The sequence below is a fragment of the Arachis ipaensis genome, chromosome B1 (genome assembly GCF_059453495.1).
Source record: "Arachis ipaensis isolate K30076 ecotype BB chromosome B1, ASM5945349v1, whole genome shotgun sequence".
NCBI lineage: Eukaryota > Viridiplantae > Streptophyta > Magnoliopsida > Fabales > Fabaceae > Arachis > Arachis ipaensis.
Genome location: NC_142436.1, coordinates 102,729,838 through 102,751,140, shown reverse-complemented (window position 1 = coordinate 102,751,140; position 21,303 = coordinate 102,729,838). Strand labels below are relative to the sequence as shown.

General features: G+C 37.6%; 1 protein-coding gene and 1 pseudogene across 1 annotated transcript; one reads left to right on the top strand and one right to left on the bottom strand.

Moving 5' to 3' along the window:
- The window catches only part of LOC148577701 (uncharacterized), a 35,238-nt pseudogene extending 19,970 nt beyond the window's left edge, over positions 1–15,268 (bottom strand).
- A 48-nt stretch (positions 15,269–15,316) lies between these two features.
- On the top strand, positions 15,317–16,869 carry LOC107641852 (uncharacterized). The gene is made up of 5 exons (XM_088500982.1): positions 15,317–15,453; positions 15,835–15,892; positions 16,044–16,139; positions 16,235–16,306; positions 16,849–16,869. Exons 1-5 carry the CDS (start codon positions 15,317–15,319, stop codon positions 16,867–16,869), a joined length of 384 nt encoding a protein of 127 aa, XP_088357108.1.
- Positions 16,870–21,303: the final 4,434 nt, after the last annotated feature.

The following is a 21,303-nucleotide window of genomic DNA, read 5'->3' as shown; positions in this document are numbered from 1 at the left end:
TTATATTTCCTTCCTGATTTTGTGCTTTGATTGAAAACATGCTTCTTTGATCTTATATTTGCTTATTATTAATCCTCTCTTATTACCATTAGATGCCTTGATATGTGTGTTAAGTATTTTAAGATATTATAAGGCAGGAATGGCTTGGAGGATGGGAAGAAAGCATGCAAAAGTGGAAGGAATGCAAGAAGTTGGAGAAATTGCTAAGCTGTCCAGCCTAACCTCTCTGCACTCAAACGTTCGGGGCTTCGATTTGATATATAATATGCTATAGTTCCTCTGACGCTAGGTGACGCGACCGCATGATCTATGCGGCCGCATCGCAGTGACGGAAATCAGCGCATTAAAATTCAAAACCAGCGAATTCTGGACTGTTTCTGACCCAGTTTGCGGCCCAGAAAACACAGATTAGAGGCTATAAAGTGGGAGAATGCATCCATTCACAAGGGGGCTCTCATAATTCATAATTTTAGGAGTAGATGAAGTTTTTAGAGAGAGAGGTTCTCTCCTCTCTCTTAGGATTAGGATTTAGGATTTCTCTTAGTTTTAGGAGTGACTCTCAATCCCAGGTTCAACGTTCTTTTACTTTATATTTATCTCTTACGTTCAGATACTTTAATGCTTATATTAGTTATGTTGCCTATTTGGCTTATGCTACATTCATGTTATGACTTTCTTAATTAATGTTATTTGAGGTAATTCAGATTTAAGATTGCTTTGCTCTGTTTAAGATTGCTTTCAATTTAATTTAGATATTTTTCTTCCTTTTGGCTTTGGTTAGGTAATTGGTAACACTTGAGTTGTCAAACTCAGGAGTGGTTGAAATTGGCAGATTTTGCTTTAGCTAGGATTACTCTAACACTAGTCTCTCCACAGGGATTGACTAGTACTTGAGGATCAAGCTAATTAGTCCACTTGATTTAACTAAGTAGGATTAAAAATCCAATTCTCATCACATCTGATAAGGATAACAAGGACAGGATTTTCGGTTCTCATACCTTGCCAAGAGTTTATTTTACAGTTATTTATTTACTTTTATTGCTCGAAAATATACCTGTGCGCATTGCCCAAACTTCCAAAACCCCCAATTTACAATCTTCATAACCAATAATAAGAACATACTTCCCTGCATTTCCTTGAGAAGACGACCCGAGGTTTAAATACTCGGTTATCAATTTCAAAGGGGTTTGTTACTTATGACAACCAAAATATTTGTACGAAGGGATTTCTGTCGGTTTAGAGACTATATCTACAACGCGACTGTTTTTATGACATTCTTTACTGGCAAAAATCCTAACGTCAAGGGTTTAACCGCAGTTGAATAGGGCTCTGCCACTAGTGCTCTCTTTTTTCCTCTCCTCGCTGTTGATTTGGGAGTAGCTTTCTCTTTACCTTTCTTGGTGGCCATCCTGAAAAAGGGAAGAGAGAGTAAATTAAATTTAAAGAGATAGAGCAAGGAAGAGGATTATATGAGTGATAATCAATGCACGGCAAAGAGTATGTCATTAACACATGGTCATGACTACATGTGAAAAGTTCATCAATGGAAAAATAGCAAGTGTAGTTGAGGACAATTAAATGCAAGGGGTTTATTAGCATGCAGGCAAAGGCATAAGTAGCATAAATCAAGCATTTAATTAGTCAAATTTGTTATCACTCGTAACAAACTAGCCATCACGTTTGTATTGACAATTAAATTCAATTAATATAATCGTAAAGGGAATTGTGAAATGCAAGCATTGAATATTAGAGTAGAATAACGTAGGAAAGTGCATAATGCCATGTGGGCTTTTTCACAAACACATAGCATGCATGGTAAATAGGGTATAGAAAGTATTAAATTAAACATGCAAGCAACCCTTTTAAAAGCAATATATAATTGCCAAACAAATTTACAACAATCCACAAGTATATAATGAGAAACAATGACTCAAATAAATTTCCAACACCAAGTAAAAAGGAAAAAGAAAGAAAAAGAAAATATGGATAATGGAAGTAAAAAGAAAAGAAAAGAAGATAACATATAAAAATAAGGAGAATAATGGAAAAGTAAAGAGGGGGGAAGAAGAAAAGAAAAAACCTTGTGAATGGGGATGAGAGAGAGAGAGAGAGTAGAAAGGGAAAAAGAAGGAAGAAGGAAGAAGTAAGGAGGGAAAAGAGAAAATAGGATTTGGGGAGAAAAAGATAAGATAATTGGCAAATTAGGGAAGCTGTGCGGCGCAAGCGACGTGGTCGCGTGGGGCACGCAGTCGCGCAACTTGCGCTTATACTGATTGACGCGGTTGCGTCGGTCACGCGGTCGCGTGACCCTTTTTATGCTACTGGCGCGAGGGCAGCCTCGCACTCGCACAACTCTCTGTTCAAAATCTTATTTTGCCAAATTTTTGGGTGATGCGATCGCGTGGGGCATGCGATGTGAGTGGCCATTAGAAGGATATGACGCGGTCGCGTGGGAAAAATTGTGCGTTCAGCACCAATCCAGCACCACTCTAGCACAACTTTCAGTCGTGCACACTTTTCACGTCGAATTCCAGGGCACGCGGCCGTGTGAGTGACGCGGTCGCGTGGGAGGCCAATGTTCCCATTTGACGCAGACACGTCGGCGACGCAGTCATGTGGGGCGATTTGTGCCACTGGCACGCCTCCAGCCACGCTCTTGCGTGACTCTCTGTTCATTTTATTATTTTCTCCCATCACCTGTGGCGCGGACGCGTCAATGATGCGGTCGTGTCGCGTGAAAAATATATATATATATTTTAAAAAATAAAAGTATGTAAATGCAGATGCGCAAAACGTACTAATAAAGAGAAGAGTTATTGAATAGGAAAAACTAAGAATAAAGAAAAGAACGATCATACCATGGTGGGTTGTCTCCCACCTAGCACTTTGCTTTAACGTCCATAAGTTGGACGCTCCACTAGCTCAGGCTTCGGCTATGTGGGGATCTTCCAAGAGGAAGATCTCGAGCTCCTTATTTTTCTTCAGCTTCTCGCCATGGTACAGCTTTAAACAATGTCAATTAACTTTGATAAGTTCAGAGTTTGAAGGATGGCTTAGGTGATAAACTCCGTATGGTTCGGCCTTCTCTACTCTGTATGGACCTTCCCATCTTGATCTCAACTTGCCTGGCATGAGCCTCAGTCGAGATTTGTAAAGGAGGACTAAGTTTCCAGGTTGGAACTCTTTTCTCTTGATGTGCTGATCATGTACAACCTTCATCTTCTCCTTGTAAAGCCTTGAGTTCTCATAAGCTTCTAGGCGAAGGCTTTCCAGTTCTTGCAGTTGCAACTTCCTTTCAGCTCCGGCTTTCTCAATTCCCATGTTGCACTCCTTTACTGCCCAAAAGGCTTTGTGCTCTATTATTTCAACAGGGAGATGACAAGCTTTTTCATAAACTAAGCAGAAAGGACTCATCCCAATGGGTGTTTTGTATGCGGTTCTGTATGCCCAGAGTGCATCTTGTAGCCTGGTGCTCCAATCTCTTCTATGAGGTTTGACTATCTTCTGCAAGATACGCTTTATCTCTCTGTTTGACACCTCGGCTTGCCCATTAGTCTGAGGATGGTAGGCTGTTGCAACCTTATGAATTATCCCATGCTTTTTCATTAATCCTGTTAGAAAAATGGGTGCCTTGATCGCTCACGATTGCTCGTGGTGATCCAAAGCGACAAATAATATGGTTTCTCACAAAGGAAACAACAGTGTTAGCATCATCAGTGCGGGTAGAAATTGCTTCCACCCATTTGGAAATGTAATCCACAGCTAACAATATATAAAGATAACCATTAGAATTTGGAAATGGACCCTTGAAGTCAATGCCCCAAACATCAAAAATTTCACAGAAAAGCATAATTTGTTGAGGCATCTCACCCCTCTTGGATATATTACCAAATTTTTGGCATGGAAAACAAGATCTACAAAATTCAGCAGCGTCTCTAAAAAGAGTAGGCCACCAGAATCCACAGTCTAAGATTTTTCTAGTTGTTCTTTGAGGGCCAAAATATCCTCCACTCTCAGACGAGTGACATGCCTCTATGATGGACTGGAATTCTGATTGAGGCACACACCGTCTAATTACCTGGTCAGCGCCACATCTCCATAAATATGGGTCATCCCATATATAATATTTAGACTCGCTTTTCAGCTTGTCTCTTTGATGCTTAGAAAAGTTTGGAGGAAAGGTGTGGCTAACTAGATAATTAGCTGCAGGTGCATACCAAGGGACTACCTCAGATACTGCTTGCAGGTTATCAAATGGGAAATTATCAGCTATAGGAGTGGGGTCATCTGTAATGTGCTCAAGGCGACTCAAATGGTCTGCCACTAAATTCTGGTTCCCACTCCTATCCTTAATTTCTAAATCAAATTCTTGTAATAGCAGTATCCAACGTATAAGCCTTGGTTTGGACTCCTTTTTAGCTAATAGATACTTTAGAGCTGCGTAGTCTGAGTACACTACTACCTTCGTACCAAGTAAATAGGCTCGGAATTTATCCAGAGCAAAAACAATTGCAAGAAGCTCTTTCTCAGTAGTAGTGTAATTGGACTGAGCGGCATCTAAAGTTTTAGACGCATAAGCAATAACAAAGGGGTCCTTACCTTCACGCTGAGCCAGTGCGGCTCCTACTGCATTGTTGGAGGCGTCGCACATTATTTCAAATGGCTGGCTCCAGTCTGGTCCTCTCACAATTGGAGCTTGAGTCAGGGCGGTCTTCAGCTTATCAAATGCTTGTTTGTAATCCTCGCTAAACTCGAACTCAATATCCTTCTGCAGTAGTCTGGATAAGGGAAGAGCTACCATACTGAAGTCCTTAATGAATCTCCTGTAAAAACCTGCATGGCCAAGGAACGAACGGACTTCCCTCACAGAAGAGGGGTAAGGTAAACTAGAAATAACATCCACCTTTGCTGGATCTATAGAAATGCCAGTATTAGACACAACATGTCCTAGTACAATACCTTGTTTTACCATAAAGTGACATTTTTCAAAATTTAATACAAGGTTTGTACTGACACATCTATCTAATACTCTAGATAATCCATCTAAGCAAAGGCTAAAGGAATCGCCATATACACTAAAATCATCCATAAAAACTTCCATACAGTACTTCATAAGATTAGAGAAAAGACTCATTATGCACCTTTGGAAAGTAGCTGGTGCATTGCACAAGCCAAAGGGCATTCTCTTGTAAGCGTAAGTCCCAAAAGGACATGTGAAAGTAGTCTTTTCCTGATCTTTAGGAGCTATATGAATCTGGAAATAACCTGTGTAACCATCTAAAAAACAATAATGTGATTTACCTGACAGGCGATCCAGCATTTGATCAATGAATGGAAGAGGATAGTGATCCTTACGAGTGGCCTGATTGAGGCGTCTGTAGTCAATGCAGACCCTCCAGGCATTCTGAACACTGGTTGCCATGAGCTCTCCGTGCTCATTCTTTACTGTAGTGACTCCAGACTTCTTGGGCACCACTTGTACTGGGCTTACCTATTCACTGTCTGAGATGGGATAGATGATATCTGCCTCCAGTAGTCTGGTCACTTCCTTTTTGACAACCTCTAAGATAGTGGGGTTTAGTCTTCTCTAGGGTTGACGGACAGGTCTTACTCCCTCTTCTAAAAATATTCTATGCTCACAGACTTGAGGGTTGATGCCTACTATGTCTGCCAAACTCCAACCAATTGCCTTCTTGTGCCTTCTCAGCACATTAAGTAACTGCTCTTCCTGTTGAGAAGTGAGTTCCCTTGCAATGATAACTGGAAACTTCTGCTCGCCTTCAAGGTAAGCATATTTGAGGTGTGGAGGAAGGGGTTTTAATTCTAACTTCTGATCGTGGTCAGGCTCTGGGTTGTCTGGAGCTGGTAACAATGGTAAAGTACTATCATTGTCCTCTGAGAATGTCCCCACACTTGGACTTTGTCCTATGTACTTCTCTTCAAATTCCTCCTGGTGAACTTCAGCCACGGTTTCATCTATAATGTCACACTGGAGGATAGAATGATCCTCCAGAGGATGCTTCATAACTCTATTTAGATTGAAGATTACTACTCGGCCATCTATTTCAAAAGAGTATGTTCCTGAAAAAGCATCTAATTTGAACTTCGAGGTCTTCAGGAATGGTCTTCCGAGTAGGATTGATGACGGCTTCTCTGAGTCATTTTGGGGCATCTCCAGGATATAAAAATCAATGGGAAATGTAAGCCCCTTAATGCCTACTAATACATCTTCAGCAACTCCAGCCACTGTAATAATGCTTTTATCTGCTAATACAAAACAAGCTGCCGACCTTTTTAAGGGAGGGAGCCTCAAAATATCATATATAGACAAAGGCATTATACTCATACATGCTCCTAAATCACACACGCAGTCAGAAAATACCACACCACCAATAGTACAATTAACCATACATAGACCTGGGTCACCATACTTTTCAGGTAAAACTCCCATTAAAGCATATATGGAACTACCTAAAGGAATAGTTTCTAATTCATTAATTTTGTCCTTATGTATACATAAATCTTTTAGAAACTTGGCATATTTAGGTACCTGTTGAATAACATCAAAAAGAGGAACAGTTACCTCAACCTTTTTGAATATCTCTACCATTTTGGGATCAGGTTCCAGCTGCTTCTTGGGCTTCCTTGCAAGTTGTGGAAATGGAATGGGAGTGGTGTCTTCTGTAGTGTCTGCGCCCTTTGGTGCTTCCTCCTGTGGTTGAACTTCTTCTTTTTCATCTATGTCCTGTATGTCTTCTTCCTCTTCAACATCTTCTATTTCCACTACCTCTTCAGCTGAGGCGTGTTCTGGTGGGCATGGCTCCTCCTGATTCCTCTCCTGCAGTGTGGTTCCGGACCTTAGGGTAATGGCATTAATGCCACCCTTTGGATTGGGTAATAGTTGAGAGGGAATTTTACTGGAGCTCAAAGGATGGTTATTGGAGTTATTCATTGATCCAATCTGTGAGACAAGAGCTTGCATGGTAGAGTTCAGACCATTTAGTGTAGCATAAAGGTTATTTTCCTTGGTCTTTTGTCTCCGATCAATAGATTGTAGTAAGTCATCATTAGCAGATGAAGAAGGATAAGTAGTTTGAGAGGTCTGCTGTTAGGTATTCTGTGGTCCTTGGGATTGCCTCAGGTGAGGTGCTCTGTAAGGCTGGTACTGGTTCTGCTGCCTATTGTTGTTATTATTCCACCTCTGATTTCCCTGATTGTGTCTGCCTCCTCTGTTGTTGTTGTTGTCCCTCCAATTCTGGTTAGAATTGTCCTGCCATCCGTGGTTGTAACAGCCACTTTGCTTGTACCCTTGGTTGGGGCGGTCATAGAAGTTATGAGTGGATGCCACGGTGTTGTCTTCCTGCTGGAGCTGCGGACATTCATCAGTATAATGGCTATAATCAGCACAGACTCCGCAAACTCTCTGTGGGACTAACTGTTGGCTTTGCTTTGGTAGAGAAGGTTGAGCTTGCTGAACTTGTTGTTGATTCAATTGCATCTGCTTCAGCAAGTTGGTCATTTCACAGATACTCTGAGTTAGAGCAGCAGTCTCTCTGCTAGAGGATACTTCTGCAATGGCTTTTGAATGGTCTTGTTTCTGCTTGTGATTCTGAGTGGATTCAGCTAAGTCGCTGATCAATTGCCATGCCTCATTAGTGGTCTTGTACTTTTTCATAGACCCATTGCTAGCACTTTCCAATGTGGTCTTATCTTGGGGCCTCATGCCCTATGTGACGTAACCGAGCAACACTATCTTGTCAATCATATGGTGGGGGTATACTTCCAGAAGATTATTGAAGCGCTCCTAGTATTCATAAAGATTCTCGGATTCATCCTGAATAATCATGGAAATGTCTTTCCTCAGTTTATCAGTAACTTCAGCTGGAAAGAACTTTTCCAAAAATTCTCTTCTAAGTTTATCCCAGTCGGATACAGTTGCTGTGGATTGAGTGTAGTACCACTCTCTTGCCTTTCCCTCAAGAGAAAATGGGAAAGCTTTCAACAAAATTGAAGTTTTATCTGCACCATCACGCCTGACAGTAGAACAGGCTGCTTGGAAACCTCTCAGGTGCTTGATAGGTTCTTGAGCAGGTAAGCCATGAAACTTGGGCATCAAATTGAGCAGTACAGTCTTTATTTTAAAATCTGTAGCCACCGCTAGGTGATGCGCTTGAAATGGTTGCATTGAAAAATCAGGGGCTCTAGCCTCCTCGATAGTAACTCTCCTAGCTGCTGCCATGTTACCTGTACGTAAATCAACCGAATCAGTAGAACGGGGGCTAGTTTCTTCCTCGAGTGACGTTTCAGATCCGCCCTCAGAGAGGACTAACCGACGCCGAGCTTGCCTTATTCGTGAAATAGTTCTTTCAATTTCAGGATCAAATACTGGCAAGCTTGGATCAGGAAGTGAACGCGTCATCTAACGAAAGAAATAAGCAGCTCATAGTAGCAAGATAAAATAGAATGCAAATAAATAAATTCCAATTAATAACTTTAGCACTCGATTGCAACTCCCCAGCAATGGCGCCAAAAATTGACGTGGCAGAAATTGGCGAATTAAGAATTGTTATGAGATATGCGTTGCAAGTATTGTTCTTAACCAACCAGAAATCCGCTTATCAATTTAGAAAGGTTGTCACAAAAATTAAAATTAAAATACTGGGAGTATGAATCCCAGGTCATCTCCCAACGAGTTGCAGAAAGGTGTGCTATTTTATTAATAAGATGTTTTCAAAAAAGGGTTTGAGTTGAATAAACAGGAAATTAAATTGGAGAAATTAAGTAATTTAAATAAAAGCCTTGACTGGGAGTAGATTAGTTAGAAGCCCTATTCTTGTTGAAGTACTCTCAAGATTAATTGATAATTGAAGGTTGTTCTGTTTAGTTATCCCTTACTAGGTAAGGGAAAGTCAAACAAGTTGGAATGTTGTTTCTATTCACAAGTTCCAATCCGCTCAATTGAAAAGGATTAGTGTCAGTGACTAGAGAGCATTCCAACAATAAACCCAATTACAATTTTTCTTTTAAGCATCCCAACTCAAGGGTTTCTTTCAATCAACTCCCCATCAAGTTAGGGAACTACTCGCTCATTGTGAATGTAGAACTCATAACATAGGAAAGGGAATTAAAGAAAGACATGATAAATAAAACTCAAAGGAATCAATTAAAAATAAAAGTAATTCTTGTATTAATAAATTCTAAAATAATCCAATAGTAAAATTGAGTAAATTAAAGGACATGGAAGAGTAAAGCCAAGTAAAGAAAACGAACTAGAATGACGAAGTCTTGATGAGATAATAACTCTTCTCCATATCCCAATGCAAAGAGCAATAGAAATAAAATACTAAGAACTATGAATGTGTAGAGAGAAAACCTAGAGGAGGAGTAAAACTAGATCTAAAAGCTAAAAATTGTGTAGAATGAATGTTGTTCTGGTTTCTGCATGTTCTCTGGCTCTAGTCTACTTTTTTGAGCCGAAAACTGGGTCAAAACAGGGCCCAAAATCGCCCCCAGCAAATTCTGCAGATTATGCAGATCGCGCACGTCACGCGATCGCGCCATTCATGCGGACGCGTCATTCGGTGTTTTGCTTTGCCACGCGGGCGCGTCGTCCACGCCTCCGGGTCACTTATGCTATTCCAATCCGTGCGGTCGCGTGAGCCATGCGGCCGCGTCACTGCGATTTCCTCTCTTTCGCGCGATCGCGTGAGCCATGCGGCCGTGTCACTTCTCGCTGGTCATCTCCTTAATTTCTTGTGTTCCTTCCATTTTTGCAAGCTTCCTTTCTAATCTCCAACTCATTCATGCCCTATAAAGCCTGAAACATTTAACACACAGATCACGGCATCAAATGGAATAAAGGAGAATTAAAATACATAATTAAAAGTCTCTTAGGAAGCAAGTTTTCAATCATGTAATAATTTTAGGAAGGAAATATAAATGCATGCTAATCATATGAATAAGTGGGTAAAGATCATGATAAAACCACACAATTAAGCACATTATAAACCATAAAATAGTGGTTTATCACTTAGCTTTGCTTGCAGAAAGAAGTTAAGTCAGGCATAGTTTACAGTTAGTCAAGGCGTTAGTGTTACAGTTAGTCAGGCATAGCTTTGCTCACTTATTCATATAATTTGCATAGTTTTACAATTCCTTCCTGATTTTGTGATATAGTTGAAAACATGTTTCCTCGGCCTTTAAACTGTCAATTTTAATTATCCTTTATTACCATTCGATGCCGTGATCTATGTGTTAAGTGTTTTCAGGCTTTATAGGGCAGGAATGACTTAGAGGATGGAAAGGAAACATGCAAAATTGGAAGGAATACAAGAAATTGAAGTTTTGAGAAGCTGACAGTGACGCGCAAGCATGGGCGACGCGTACGCGTGCCTAGCGCAGAGGACGAGCGACGCATACGCGTGACTGACGTGTACGCGAGACAAAGAATTTCGCCAAACGATGTGCACGTGTGACCTACGCGTACACGTGACATGCACCACGTGCAGAAAGTTGTAGAAAGCGCTGGGGGCGATTTGTGGGCTCCTTTTGTCCCAGTTCCAAGCCCGAAAAACACAGAATAAGAGCTGCATAATAAGAGCTACACACACAATTTGTGGTTTTAGATGTTGTTTCTAGAGAGAGAGGCTCTCTCCTCTCTCTAGGTTTTAGGATTTCTCTTAGTTTAAGTTTATTTCTTCTTAATTCTAGGTTGAATGTTCCTTTAATTTAGTTTCTCTTCTACTTTTAATGGTTCTAGCATTCTAGTTTATTTCTTTTCCTTGTTGATTAATTTATGTTGACAATTTGGTTTATGAACTCCATGTTAGATTTGATTTCTTTATTTTATGCAATTTGAGGTATTTCATATTTATGATTTTAATTTAGCTTTTTACATTCCTAGCTTTGGTTGATTAATTGGAGACGCTGGAGTTATCAAACTCCTTTGTTGATTGTCAATTGAAATTTACTAAATGATTTGGGTCCCTCTAAAGCTAGTCTTTCCGTAGGAGTTGACTAGGACTTGAGGAATCAAATTTATTAGTCCACTTGACTTTACTTTTTTTAGTAAGGGTTAACTAAGTGGGAGCAATGAACAATTCTCATCACAATTGATAAGGATAACTAGGATCGGACGTCTAATTCTCATACCTTGCCAAGAGTTTTCTTAATTATTAATTTACCTTCTTACAATACATTTTTCTTGTTCCTGATTCAAAAACCCCAAAAATATACTTTTCCATAACTAATAATAATTACACCTCTCTGCAATTCATTGAGAGACGACCCGAGGTTTAAATACTTCGGTTATTAATTTTATTGGGTTTGCTTTAGTGACAAACAAGTTTTTGTACGAAAGGATTGTTGTTGGTTTAGAAATTATACTTACAACGTGATTACTTTTGTGAAATTCTTTACTAGCAAAAATCCGTTCGTCAAAATGGCGCCGTTGCCAGAAAACTGCAAACGTGTGCCTTATTATTGGTTATTGTAAATATTTGCTTTTTGCTTGTTTATTAGTCTTTGTTAGTTTTAGGACTTAGCTGCTTATTTTTATCAGTTTTTATTTTTATTTGCTACTATGAATTCTCACCCCTTTGGCTATGAGTTTGGTTACAATCGAGTTACAGGAAGAGGAGATTACAATGAAAGCTTGGATCAAGGATGGGACAATCAAAGATGGGAGGAGCCACAAGGATTTGATCAACCCTCTTGGCAACAACCACCTCCAAGGCACTATCAACAACCATTCTATGTTGCTTACCAAGACAATGGTTGTGGTGGACCTCTGCGTGACAATCAACACCCACCACAAAATACTTATGAACCCCCTCCTCAACATAGCTTTGAACCACCATACTCACAAGCCCCCTACTACCAAACACCACCATATGACCCTAACCTTTATCCACCCAACCAACCACCATATGAACCATATGAACCATACATAGACCCACCCCCATTCCAACACGATTACCCTCAAGAACCACCGCCTCAATATTCACTATCTCCATACCCTTACCAAGAAGAACCACCTTCTTATTATGAGCCCTTTCTCCAAACAAATGAACCCTCCTATCCACCCCAACCTCCATTGGATAACAACATTCTTATCTCTACTATCATTGGTCTCACCTCTACACTCCAAAATCTTATATCCCACAGGGACCAACCCTCTACCTCCAATATTCAACCCTCAAGCTTTACTGCACCACCACCCTTCGTGCAAGAATACCCACATCCATCAATCCAAGAGCAATACGATCCCAATTATGCTATTGACCCGGAACAAGAGAGAAGGGATCGGTTTTGCGAATTCAAACTTCACAAGAAGCTAGAGGAGGCCCTAAAGGTGGAGGTAGGAGAGACCCTTGAAAGGAGTTGTCATGGAAAGGAAATCATCGAGGAGGAGAACAATTTTATACTAAAACAACTGGACAAAGCAGTAATTATTGAAGAGGAAGAAGTGGTTGCAGACTTAGGAGATGCTGAATCTCCATGGGAACCTCGAGTCATAGAGCCTCCTTCCAAGACGTTTGAATTTGATGTTGAAGATGGTGTACAACCTCCGAGGCATATCATGGTTTAGGGTTTTAGATGTAGTTTCTAGAGAGAGAGGCTCTCTCCTCTCTCTAGGTTTTAGGATTTCTCTTAGTTTAGGTTTATTTCTTCTCTATTCCAGGTTCAATGTTCCTTCAATTTAGTTTCTCTTCTACTTTTAATTGTTCTAGCATTCTAGTTTATTTCTTTTCCTTGTTGATTACTTTATGTTGACAATTTGGTTTATGAACTCCATGATAGATTTGATTTCTTTATTTAATACAATTTGAGGTATTTTATATTTATGATTTTATTTGAGCTTTCTACATTCTTAGCTTTGGTTGAGTAATTGGGAATGCTGGAGTTATCAAATTCCTTTGTTGATTGTCAATTGAAATTTGCTGGTTGATTTGGGTCCCTCTAAAGCTAGTCTTTCCTTAGGACTTGACTAGGACTTAAGGAATCAAATTGATTAGTCCACTTGACTTTTCTTTATTTAGTAAGGGTTAACAAAGTATGAGCAATAAAGAATTCTTATCACAATTGATAAGAATAACTAGGATAGGACGTCTAATTCTCATACCTTGCCAAGAGTTTTCTTAATTATTAATTTACTTTCTTGCAATTTACTTTTCTTGTTCCTTATTCAAAAATCCCAAAAATATACTTTTCCATAACCAATAATAACTACACATCCATCCAATTCCTTGAGAGATGACCCGAGTTTTAAATACTTCGGTTATTAATTTTATTGGGTTTGCTTTAGTGACAAACAATTTTTTGTATGAAAGGATTATTGTTGGTTTAGAAACTATACTTACAACGTGATTACTTTTGTGAAATTCTTTTCTAGCAAAAATCCTTCGTCAAAATGGCGCCGTTGCCGGAGAATTGCAAACGTGTGCCTTATTATTGGTTATTGTAAATATTTGCTTTTTGCTTGTTTGTTAGTCTTTGTTAATTTTAGGACTTAACTGCTTATTTTTATCAGTTTTTATTTTTATTTGCTACTATGAATTCTCACCCCTTTGGCAATGAGTTTGGTTACAATCGAGTTACAGGAAGACACTACAACAAATATGGCCTTTAGCAACGCCAAATTTTGCAACGCCTTAAAACCGTTCTCTTAGATAGTTTTAGACAACGATTTTTCATAGTGTCACTATTAAATTCAATTTTCATTATTTTATAGCAACAAATTAAAACCGTTCTCTTTGACTATTTTAAAGAACGGTTTTATAACCGTTACCATGATTTGTTTTTAAGCAACAGTTTTTTATTGTTGTTTAAATAATTGTACAAAAAGAACGCATAAAAACCGTTGCTAAAATGCTACACTTTAAAACCATTCTATTAGATGGTCTTAGACAATGGTTTTTACAGTGTTGCTGTTGAAGTTCAATTTTTCATTACGTTATAGCAACAAAATAAAACCGTTCTCTTTGACTATTTTAAAGAACAGTTTTATAACCATTACAACAATTGTTTATCAAACAACAATTTTTTAATATTATTTAAATAATTATACAAATTAAAAGATATATATAAAAATAATTATAAATAATCATATAAATTCAAATAATTTTTTCTATAAATACTAAATTTATAAAATACTCAAAAACTATTGTTATAAATATATAACAAATATTATTTTTAGAAAAAATAAAATTAAAATAAATTTATAATAAATATTATATATTTTTGAAAATCTAAAATATGTATAAATTGTGATTTTATCTTATTAAGTTTAAACTTTATAATTTAAAGAATTATTCTATTAGAAAATAATTAAAGAGATTAGGTGATAAATTCATTTCGAATAAATTAATATTCTTAAGTAATTTTATTATAATGGAATATTTTGTATAATTTTAGTAATTGAAAAATAAGAAAGAATTGTACAATTTAATTTAAGTAACTTTTATTTTGAAAAAGTGATGACTTATTATTAATTTGAACTCCTTATTTTATAAACTAATCTATTGACAGTAATTAAATTAGTTTTATTAATATTTGGAGTTTATTTAATTAATATTCTTGTATAATTTTTATAATTGGTTATTTCATATAATTTGAAATTAAAGTTCTGGTGACAGAAAATGATAAAAAGTTATATCATTTAATTTAAATAATTAATATTTTTTAGTTTAAAAATGTATTTTATAAAATGTGATTAATATATTTATTTATAATTTAAATTATAAATAATTATTTTAGCTCATTGATAAATTAATGAATAAAATTTTATACATTTTAAAGTAATCTTTACAGTATTAAATTTAAATTCTATATTATTATTTTATCTCAAATATTTTCTAAAATTTTTATATTACTAGTATATATTTTATCCTAATTCTAGAATTATCAAATAAAGTTCCAATTTCACAAAATTCCTAACTTTGTTATCTTAAATCCCTAGACACACATACAGAAAAGGAAACAGAAGGAAAAGGGGAAAAGAAAGAAAGGGAAAAGAGAGAAGAAGGGGGAATCGGGGAAGAAGAAGGGAAGGAAAGGGAGAAGAGCGCGCCGTCACTGCACCCTGCCCGCCTGCCGCCGCCGTTCCATGGAGCCGCCGCCATTGTCGCGCGAACCGGAGGGTGTGGAGACGGAGAAGAGTGTGCACGAGAGAGGAGTAGCCACCATCGTCGAGGACTCCATCACCGCCGCTGAAGGTCCTGACCGTCAAGCTCGTCGTCGCCGTCGCACCTCCCATCACTGCTGCCATTAAGGAGCTCGAAGAGAAAGAAAGGGTTCACGCGGAGAGAGAAACACGATGAGGGAGGAGGAGGTTGCCTCTGTTGCTGCCAAGCCGTCGCTGGCGGGGTTGGGTTCGCCGTCGCTGTTGAGCTGTGCACTGCCGTTGGTATTTGGATCACCACTCTGTTTCAGCTACAACTCGCCACTGTACTGGTGAGCTTTACCCTGTTTCTGATTTCTCTTTGCTCGCCTAAGTTATCCCGTTGTTGCTGTGAGGGTTATTGTTAAAGTGTTTATGTTAACTGAAGCTGTTGCTGCGAGTTACTTTGCTGTCGCCTAATATTGATTTTAATGTTGATTTGGTATAATGTTATTCTGATGTTGATTTGGTAACTGGTAATTTGGAAATGCTGTTGTGATTTTATTTTGGTTTTAATATTGATTTAGTATGTAACTGGTTCTCTGGCAATGCTGCTTTGATTTTGTTTTGATTTTAATATTAATTTGTTATAATACTGTTATGATTTTGATTTGCTAACTAGATCTCTGAAAGAACTTATAAGTGGTATCGAATTAACCATGAAAATTTTGTAGCCATCAGACATGGATGTACGTATTGATCTCTGAATTAAAGCTTACTTGTGTATATAAGGTAAGATTGGGCTTTCTCAACCCAAGTGCTGCATATAGGATTGCATTAACTTTAATACTTTCTAGCATTTGTGTAGTTTTGATTAAATTATCAAAGTTTAGTATTTGCTTTACTCTGATTGCTTTCTTGTATTCTTGATTATTTTGTAAAGATTCTTGAAATGGACACCTATAGATACCACGGGCACTCTATGTCTGATCCTGGCAGGACATACCGTACATGTGACGAGATTTCCAATGAAAGACAAGTTTGTCCCACTACTGAGCAAAGCATATAATGTGCTGTTATTTTAATATCATGGAGTTCTTTCTCAAATTTTTCTCTTAGTTAATATGATTATAGGAGCGTGATCCAATTGAGAGAGTGAGGAAGCTATTATTGGCTCATGACATTGCTTCTGAGAAGGAGCTGAAGGTAATCAAAAGAAACTAGACTTCTTACTTTGTTCTTCCGATGTGAAGTATGATAATTTTAAGGCTTGGTTATGTATAATACTATGACTTCTATATTGATGACATCTTTGCCAAATTTACCATGCCTTTTTTATTTTTTATTTCTTTGAAGATAGTTCATGGATTAAACTTTTCTTTATTATGATGTAAGGTATCAGACTTGACTTAAAGAATTATGGGCTACGTTATATTTTTTGTGGCTTCCACTTTGGAGTTTGTAAATGGATTCGAGTCCTCTCATAGGGATTATAGATCTTATTATAGTAAGTACTGTTAAATTGAGTTATATTCTGCCTATAACTATTTCTGCTATGTGTAGAAGGTGCCTATTTTGTGAATTACTAGTAGTATTCATAGTTTTCTTTTAAGTTTCCAATTCAACTAGAGTTTAAGAAGATTTGTAGTTGGAACGTGCAAGTATATATTTTGATATTCTAGGGTTCAGATAAAACATTTTATTTTAAGTACTATGCTGAACATATTCAATTGATCTTCTCCTTTTAGGACATTGATGAAAGAGTATGAAAGGGCTGCGCTTCATCTTGATAAAGTTAAACTGGTTTGTAGTTTACTCTTAAAAGCTTTTTACTGCTGTTTGGAACCAAATGCACGATTCTTTTTAAGGATATCATTTAGCTTTTCTAGTTATTTGATTTTAGCTTAACTGATTACAAAGGAATTACTTTGAGAATTTTTTGAATGTGCTATTGTTTCAAACTTCAAATTAGAGCAGGTATTGTTATGATACTTCCAAGTACATAGTAAAGGTTATAAATTAGAAACATTTACTTGATAATTTAATAGTCTATCATGTTAAATCTTTCATGTAGATATATGGCATTTTGATATCGATTTGCGTGTACTGATAGGTCTTACAGAGATTAATTGATGTTCAAAAAGCAAAGGCTTGTGCATCAAAAGATGACCCTTTGGAGTTATGCTCACCTGTGACAAAAGTTACTCTTGTGGCTGAGGTGATGCTTTCTCCGCTCTAGTCAAATGTTGATGGCTACATGAAAATAAGATACATGAATATAGCATGTTAACAAAAAAATCCAGTTATTTTATCCCCAAAAGCAAAATGCAGTTAGTATTGATGGTTCACTTTATTTTATTTTGGATATTTTATACATTTCCTACCATTATGATTTGTAACTTGGTCTATGCGATGGTTCGCTTTAGTTTGCCTATGTCTTTGGTATGAACTACAGTAGCTGTAGAATTCCTATGTTACCTAATCATCTTGATGTGATATTAAAACCATTATGTACTCCCAAGTCTCCAACATCTCTTTCAATTCATGAAAAGAGGGTTGGGTTAGGTTAGGTATGTTAAATCCTGTCATTTGCAATTGAGAACAAAACAGGTAGACCTTGTTTTGTCATTAGTTACTTTGCTGATTGATTTTTTTTCTCTTTAATGAGATTTTGTTCTAAACAATGTTAGGAGAAAATAGTTCTGTGTCGTCATCGGTTACTGCTCTATAATCCATTGCTGTTCCGTGCTCTCCTCTCCGCTTGCGTCCGCTACAATGTCCCCCACTTGGTCTGCTGAGGTTCGGTTACGGTATGCGTTTGGATTAAGCTTATTTTCTATTATAAATCAAAGAGTTATTTAGCTGAATATGTTCTCTTTGTGTAAAAAGTTATGCATAGAACTTTTGTTTTAATTCAATTTAGTTTGAAATTAAAAGAGTTATTTAGTTGAACATGTTCTCTCTGTGTAAAAAGTTAAGCTAGAAGTTTTGTTTTAATTCAATTTAGTTTGAAATTAAGCTAAGTTGTTTTATTGAGCATAATGTTAATGTTAATGGTTGTTTCTTAATTGCTAGTTGGTTTATTTTGTTTCTTAATTGCTAGTTGGTTTAATTTCTAGTTGGTTGATTATCTCAATGGATGTCTTAGTGTTTCACAAAATGAGTATTTAAATCATGGTAAATATTTAGGGACAAAATTTGTTTGATGACTTGGCTGAGGACATTCTCGGTGGCAGCAGACTTGGAAACAAATTCTGCGACTCTTCTAAGAGCCAAGTCCTTAGGAGTTCCTCAATAGATAAAGAGAGAGCAAACGATGTTGCTGAATATCAAAGTTGTGGTATGCTTTGTGTTGCATGTTTCTCTTCTTTGCTTCTTGTAGTTTGCATTTTGTTTGATGCTAATCAATGTTCTTTTAATTACTTTCGCAGTTACATGTTGATTGAGAATGCTACTTGCTGCAGCAGGTTCTTAGTCGGTAATGGCTTAGCTAGTGTCAACGTGTATAGATTTTAAACTTTTAAGTTTTTTGAGTGTGCAAATAATGAATTAATTGATTCTAATTTGGATTTGAATTTAGTTTGGTGCATTTTAAGTTGTAAAATGATGCAAAGCAATGACTATTACTTTTTTTTATTATGTATATTTTTCTTTAATCAAACTTCAGTGACACAAAAATTTGTCTGTAAATCAAATTTAATGGTAAATGTTCAATTAGTTTTTTTAGTGATTTGATTCAAATAGTTAAACTTATTTATCGACACTAAATTAAAATAGTTGGAACTAATTTCAATGCAACATGACAAAACTATTGTAAATAAAGAATTATATAATTACAAAAAACTGTTGTGAAAAGTCACAAAAGACAATGGTGTTAAAACCGTTGTCAAAGACAACTACAAAATGGCATGCAATTAAAACTGTTGCAAAAAGAAACACCAAAGGCAATGCTTTTAAACCGTTGTCTTTGTGAATAATAAAACTACAACAGCTTAAAACCGTTGTCTATTCAGTTATGGTTTTAAACCGTTACATCATAAAAGACAACGGTTTTAAACCGTTGCCTATTCAGTAACGGTTCTAAACCGTTCTTTAAAAATTGTTGTCAAAACCGTTGTCTATTCTAGTAACTATGGCAACGGTTTTTTAGTTGCCGTTGCTTTAGATAAAAAACCGTTGCCTTTGAGCATTGGTAACGGCCGCATATACCACAGGTGAAAAACCGTTGCCAGAGCGTTGTCTAAAGTTTTAGGAACGGTTTTCCGATCTATGGCAACGGTTTTTGACCGTTGCGAAAAGCCTTATTTGTTGTAGTGAGAGGAGATTACAATGAAAGCTTAGATCAAGGATGCGACAATCAAAGATGAGAGGAGCCACAAGGATTTGATCAACCCTCTTAGCAACAACCACCTCCAAGGCACTGTCAACAACCACCTCCAGGTGGACCTCTGCGTGACAATCAACACCCACCATAAAATACCTATGAACCCCCTCCTCAACATAGCTTTGAACCACTATACTCACAAGCCCCCTAATACCAAACACCACCATATGACCCTAACCTTTATCCACCCAACCAACCACCATATGAACCGTATGAACCATACATAGACCCACCCCCATTCCAACACGATTACCTCCAAGAACCACCACCTTAATATTCACCATCTCCATACCCTTACCAAGAAGAACCACCTTCCTATTATGAGCCCTTTCTTCCAACAAATGAACCCTCCTATCCACCCCAACCTACATTGGATAACAACACTCTTATCTCTACTATCATTGGTCTCACCACTACACTCCAAAATATTATATCCCACAGGGACCAACCCTCTACCTCCAATATTCAACCCTCAAGCTTTACTGCACCACCACCCTTCGTGCAAGAATACCCACATACATCAATCCAAGAGCAACATGATCCCAATTATGCTACTGACCCCGAACAAGAGAGAAGGGATCGGTTTCACAAATTCATACTTCACAAGAAGCTAGAGGAGGCCCTAAAGGTGGAGGTAGGAGAGACCCTTGAAAGGAGCTGTCATGGAAAGGAAATCATCAAGGAGGAGTACAATTTTATACTAAAACAACTGGACAAAGCAGTAATTATTGAAGAGGAAGAAGTGGTTTGAATTTGATGGGAACCTTGAGTCATAGAGCCTCCTTCCAAGACGTTTGAATTTGATGTTGAAGAGGGTGTACAACCTCCGAGGCATATCATGGTTGAAGACTTTGTAGAGGTTGATCAAGAGATAGAGATTAAAGAAGAAAAAGCACAACCTCCCATGCCCTTGGTAAGTAATGAAGAAGAGATTGAACTGGAAGAAAGCTACTAGGAGGAAGAGGTTGAAATTGAAGAAGCTTGCAAAGAGGTGGAAGTTGTCAAGGAAAAGCTCAAGGGAATGGAGCTGGAAATCACCTTGCCAAAGTTGTTGGAGACCTCTTCCCCAAAGCCATCACCATCCATTCCTTCATTCAAGTGGGTAAATCTTTCATCTCTAAGATTAATTAGTCCACTTGAATATGCTTTGCTTGAGACGAATGGGCAACTTAGAGCTCTTTGTGGCTATAAGAGTAAGAGGGAGATGGTTAGTGGTAAGAATTGTCATGCAAGGTTCAATACGGTTGCATACTCAAAGTTGAAGTGCAAGGATTGGTGTAGAGCTCGATTGAATGGGTCTAGGAAGTTGTTTGGATGTCTCCGTAAGAATTCAGATTGCGTACCACCCGGTTGGAACAATATAGATCAAAGCGAAGACGGGTGCAAAAGCAAGGTTTGGGACCCCGGAATTCATTCTGACAATCAACTCTCTTGGGGCATTGTCACTTGCTTTAACTTGCTTGAAGGTTTTATGCAACTAATGTGAGACCCCAGAGGCTATTGGAAGTACAAACATTGGTGGGGATTCCTGGATGAGTTCAAGCACAAGCCTCCATGATAAGGAGCTCCCCAAATGTCCAACTTAAGGACTTTAACTAAAAGAGCTAGGTGGGAGACAACCCTCCATGGTATAAAAGTTCTTTTTCAGTCTTAGTTTATTTTGTTTTGTTTTATTCCTAGTTATATTTTATTCTATTTTTCTTAGTGTTCATTCATAATGTCTGCATCAGCATCTGCATTTTGCATTTTGCATACTGCATAAAAAAGGGGGGCAAACCACGCATGCGCGCAGGCCACGCGTGGGCGTCGATAGAAATTT

What these genes read in the sequence shown, in the direction of transcription:
- LOC107641852 (XM_088500982.1), top strand. Translation starts at nt 15,317, where the DNA reads ATGAGGGAGGAGGAGGTTGCCTCTGTTGCTGCCAAGCCGTCGCTGGCG. An exon ending in AGATTTCCAATGAAAGACAA is followed by an intron (nt 16,140 to 16,234) that starts GTTTGTCCCACT and finishes ATATGATTATAG; the next exon opens with GAGCGTGATCCAATTGAGAG. An exon ending in CTTCTGAGAAGGAGCTGAAG is followed by an intron (nt 16,307 to 16,848) that starts GTAATCAAAAGA and finishes TTCTCCTTTTAG; the next exon opens with GACATTGATGAAAGAGTATG.